Source organism: Panicum virgatum, chromosome 8K, assembly GCF_016808335.1.
Source record: "Panicum virgatum strain AP13 chromosome 8K, P.virgatum_v5, whole genome shotgun sequence".
Lineage (NCBI taxonomy): Eukaryota > Viridiplantae > Streptophyta > Magnoliopsida > Poales > Poaceae > Panicum > Panicum virgatum.
The window spans coordinates 50,417,409-50,422,298 of NC_053143.1; the positions used below are offsets into that span (position 1 = coordinate 50,417,409).

The 4,890-nt window shown below is 46.2% G+C and overlaps 1 protein-coding gene across 1 annotated transcript; it reads right to left on the minus strand.

Annotated features, from left to right (window-relative positions):
* Window positions 1–390: 390 nt before the first annotated feature.
* LOC120645917 (probable LRR receptor-like serine/threonine-protein kinase At3g47570) lies at window positions 391–4,264 on the minus strand. The gene is made up of 3 exons (XM_039922630.1): window positions 2,547–4,264; window positions 1,122–2,177; window positions 391–824 (listed from the first exon to the last, which is right to left on the minus strand). Exons 1-3 carry the CDS (start codon window positions 4,204–4,206, stop codon window positions 391–393), a joined length of 3,150 nt encoding a protein of 1,049 aa, XP_039778564.1. The 5' UTR covers window positions 4,207–4,264.
* Between the last annotated feature and the right edge of the window lie 626 nt (window positions 4,265–4,890).

The window sequence follows — 4,890 nt, forward strand, 5'->3', positions numbered from 1 at the left end:
AAAACATAGAAAATGCCATGGTTTGAACTTGTAATGAATTGTAATGGCATGCTCTAAATAGGTGAATAGTATTGTATATCGCCTAATTTACATATTTGCAATGGCACGCATTTAATTAACCCTTAAAGAAAACTATACAAGCACATGATTAAGAGATTATCTCACAAAGAATGTGATTATAGCTTTTGGGCTGGGCTCGTATTTCCATGCAGGTGGCCCGATTAAGGTGGTGCCGTACAATCCAGCCCGATTAGACACAGCGCCCATGCCCGTGTGAGCTCAGGCCGTGTTGCAACAACGGGTCACGCAGCCCAGGGGCAGCGAGGCCAGCACACCAGCCCACAGCACCCACAACCGCGATGTACCGTACCGCCGGATGGGCCTGGCCTGCTACCCGTGGGCCGCTGAAACCTCCATCGCCAAGGAAAACGCTTCTCTGATCGCCACGACCTCAGCGTAGACGCGGCCGATCGCCGGCCGGTCTCCCGGCGAGTCCGCGGCGCACTTCAGCCCGAGCTCGGCGAGCCGCTCGACGCAGCTCCGGACTCCGAGGGCCGCCCAATCCTCGTAGCACCCGTCGGAGCCGCGTCGTCCTGCTGCTTCGACTTCGCCGGCGCCGTCGTGGTGCGGGGCGAGTAGCAGCAGGCTGCTGTCCAGGACCTCGCCGACGTTCCGTGGGAGCGTGGCCTCGACGAGCCCGCGGAGGCTCAGCCCGCCCTCGAACGGGCCGTCGGTGGGGCGCCTCCCCGTGATCATCTCCAGCAGGATGACGCCGTAGCTGTAGACGTCGCCCGCTGTCGAGACCTCCAGACCCATCCCGTACTCTGTGGAAATACAGGCAAACATTTAGTGGTCATTCCCATTATTTAGAAAAAAGTTATTTGATTTTGCATTATTGGTAGCTCAGTGAAGATCAATTTCCTCAAAACATATTGTATTTAAATTACATGCGTACTGCATCTGTTTAAAATTGTAGGTCGTTTTGGTAAATCTAATACATAGATTTTGCTGTGTGTCTAGATAAATGCTATATATAGATGCATGATAAAATTTATACATCTAGATTTGCTAAAACAACCTACAATTCGAAACGGAGGGAGTATGCATGAATAAGTTCTCACCCGGCGCGATGTATCCAATGGATCCTCTTGGCCCGGCGATGTTTGCTGAACTCATAACCCTCACTGAAGAATCGCAACCGTGCAGAAACTTGGCCAATCCGAAGTCGCTAACGTGAGCAACCATGTCATCGTCCAGAAGCACATTGCTCGGCTTCAGATCGCAGTGGACCAAAGGTGGTCTGCACCAGTTGTGGAGGTAGTCCAAGGCAGCAACAATGTCCACGGCTACCAGGATTCTTGAACCTAGGTTCAACATCCTGCCTGTCCTTTTGTTCTCTTGTGTGTCCACCTTCGAAGAATGGAGCCAGCTTTCCAGGGTGCCATTGCCCATGTACTCAAGGATCAGGGCCTTGAACTCGTTTCCCATTTGGTCCAGGCTTGAGCACAGGCTGATCACGCGTATCAGGTTCCGGTGGCGAGTGTTTCTTAACGCCTCACATTCAGCAAAGAAGGTCTTTGGTGCTCCAAGTTGGTCGAGCTTGAACACCTTCACCGCAACTGGGTCTGGGTGCGCCTCGAACTTGAATGTAGCTTTGTATACAGTTCCAAACTGTCCGGATCCAACTAGGTTGTCCGATGAGAATTCATTCGTCGCATCGGCAATGTCAGAGTACGAGATCTTCGTCAGTTCCTTGCATGGTGGGTCAAGACGCCGGTTCTTGAAGTGAATTCTCTTCTTGCAGATGATGATGAGTGCAGAACATGCAGTCAAAACCATCACAGCACTGGCAAGAGGAACTGCTACTGATATGATGTAGGAAGTCTTGTTTCTTCTTGTTGCTGTCGACATGCAAACTGGTAACTGCAGCACTGGATCAGTTGCACATAGCTTCTTGTTTCCTTGCAGGAGTACCTTGCTTGAATTGCCGAACACACCACCGGTAGGGACTGCTCCCTCAAGGTTATTGAATGATAAATTGAGGAGATGCAAGGTGGTAAAGGTCTCCAGAAAAACTGGGATCTCACCAGACAAATTGTTTTGGGAAAGGTCCATCTCAGTCATGCCTCTTAAGCTCGTAATTGATGATGGGATGCTTCCAGAAAAAAAGTTCACCTCTAGATGGATGGATTCCAGGTGAAGGCACTCACCAAGTGTGTGAGGAATATCTCCGGATAACTGATTGTTGGATATATCAAGGGATTCAAGATTAATCAGGTCGCCAATGGTAGATGATATGGATCCGGTGAGTTTATTGTAGGACAAGTCTAGGCCTCCAGAAAGAGAAGAAATGGTGAGGAGCTCAGGCGGGATGCTTCCTTGGAAGACATTATGCGATAGGTTCAGTATCACCAAACTCTTACAGCCTCCTATGCTCGGAGGTATTGAACCGCTTAAATTGTTCTCCTGGACATAAAGTTGACCTAACCTTTCCAATTTCCCAATTGACTGTGGGATCTCACCAAAAAGATTATTGTGTGCCAAGCTTAAGATAAACAAGTTGTCAAGGTTTCCAAGTGTATCAGGAATGGTTCCAAGGAATTTATTCCCCCCTAATTGGAGAATTGTGAGGTTTTTGAGGTTTCCTATCTCAGATGGTATAGTTCCAGTGAAGTTATTTTCTGTCAGGAATAACTGTTGAAGGCTCCTTGAGAGATTGCCAATGGAATTTGGTAATGTTCCTTCTAACTTGTTATTGTCCAAATATATTAATTGAAGTTCAGTAGAGTTTGATGCCGAAGACAAGAAAGTCCAGTCTATTGTTTCAAGCTGGTTTGCACCAAGGTCCAACTGAATCAAGTTGGGCAGTGACCAGTAGGATGGAACTACCCCAGTGAATGCATTATCACGGAATTCTAATGCTTGGAGTTTGGAGGCATTGACTAAGGTCACAGGCAGCGGGCCCTCAAATTTGTTTCCTTCCATGACCAGTGTTTCGATGTTCGGAAGAGTGTTGCCAATGTCACTAGGAATTCTTCCCACAAGTTGGTTTACACCAAGGCCAAGGTAGCTGAGTGATGTTTTGTTGTAAAGTTTCTGTGGTACTGTGCCTGATAAATTGTTATAAGCCATGTCTAATGCTTCCCATACCTGAATTCTAGCTAAACTTTCAGGGATGCTTCCTTGCAAGTTATTTTCAGAAAGGAGCAAGGTGGAAAGAAAAGAGAAGTTTCCAAATGTGGCAGGTATAACTCCGGAGAAGTTGTTTTTTGCTAAGCTAATATATTGTATTGGTGGGGACATCATGGAGGATGATGGGATGACCCCAGAGAATTCATTATCTGAGAGATCTAATGTAACAAGTGATGTGCTATTGAAGAGAGTAGAGGGGATGTTTCCACTGAGCTTGTTTTGCATGAGGTCAAGGTAGTACAGTGTTGAGCAATTTGCCAACATAAGTGGAAGGCCACCCGTTAAGCTATTGTTCCGAAGAACAACAATGGCGAGCGATGGACTGTTGCCCAAGGATTCAGGAATACTACCCACAAGGTTGTTACTTGGGAGAAACAGATACTGCAACTTTGGAAGCAATCCAATCCCCAAAGGGATTCTTCCGCCAAGGTTGTTATTACTAAGAACAATTTGCTGAAGGAACTGTAACTTGGCAAGACTTGGAGGGATCTCACCTTCGATGGAGTTGTTGATTAGTCTGATAACCTCAAGCTTGGAACAAAATGATATGGAATCTGGAATCCTCCCAGTGATGGAGTTCATGCTGAGGTTGAGGTACTTCAGCCGGGTCAATTTGCCTATCTCTGGGGGTATGGGGCCATTTATTTGATTGTAAGCCATGTCGATCGTATCAATGAAATGAAGGTCAGCAATGCAAGGAGGAATTTTTCCTTTTATGTTTAGCTCTGCAAGGTCAAGAGCGACAACACGAGCTGCCTTGCTGCCATTGCATGAGACCCCTCGCCAATTGCAGAATGAAAGTGAGTCGTCTCTCCATGAGTCTAAGGCTCCAGCAGGGCTAGACAGCTGGGATTTCAGGCACAAAAGGGCTTGTCGATCTGTTTCAGATGAATTATGGAGTGTGGATGCTGTGGCTAAGGAATATGGTGGGCAGGGCCATGCAATCAGAATACTGATGAGCGTTGCCACAAGCCGAAGGAAGAAGGACCTCTTCTGGGCCCCTAAGATAGCCATTTTGCTACTAGTGGATGCTTCAAGGATCTGAGTGTGTGGTGATTCTTCTGCTGCACCTACTTGCACTTTATATAGAGCTTGCCTGACAAGTATGCGCACATAACGAAATAAGACAGTCAAGGAAGGAAATATATTCACAGTGCTTAAATTCCTTTTTGTTAGAGTGCGCAACAGAAACCGGCTCAGCCCGCTATACTCACGAGTCGGCGCCCAACCAACCAAGACCTCATGCTTAAAACTCAACCCAAAAGACTAGCCTGATGGGTGAGAACTGCGGTCCCACCTTATATGTTGTGCTCGCCACCATCAATTTTCGATGTGAGACTAAATCTAACACTATTTTTTATCCAAGCAAAAGATAAGATTGAAACCTACTTAGGTAAAATGATATGGCATGAGGACGGCTGTTCTGTAATCATGCATGTCTCTTGTTACTGTGCATAACAGAAACAAGAGATTCCTGTGCTAGTTAATATATTTTTTGTAGGACCATCTGCTGAACTAAGTATTTTGAATAGTAATTGTAGGTATAAAAACATGAAAGATAAGGAGATTAATTTTCAAAATAAATCTTGCTGCAGAAATCTCATCTCATAAATTTACTTATGTTAAAAGGTAGTGATCGAAGCCCTGTTTAGTTGGCAAAAAAGTTCTACAGTATCCGTCACATCGAATCTTCGGACA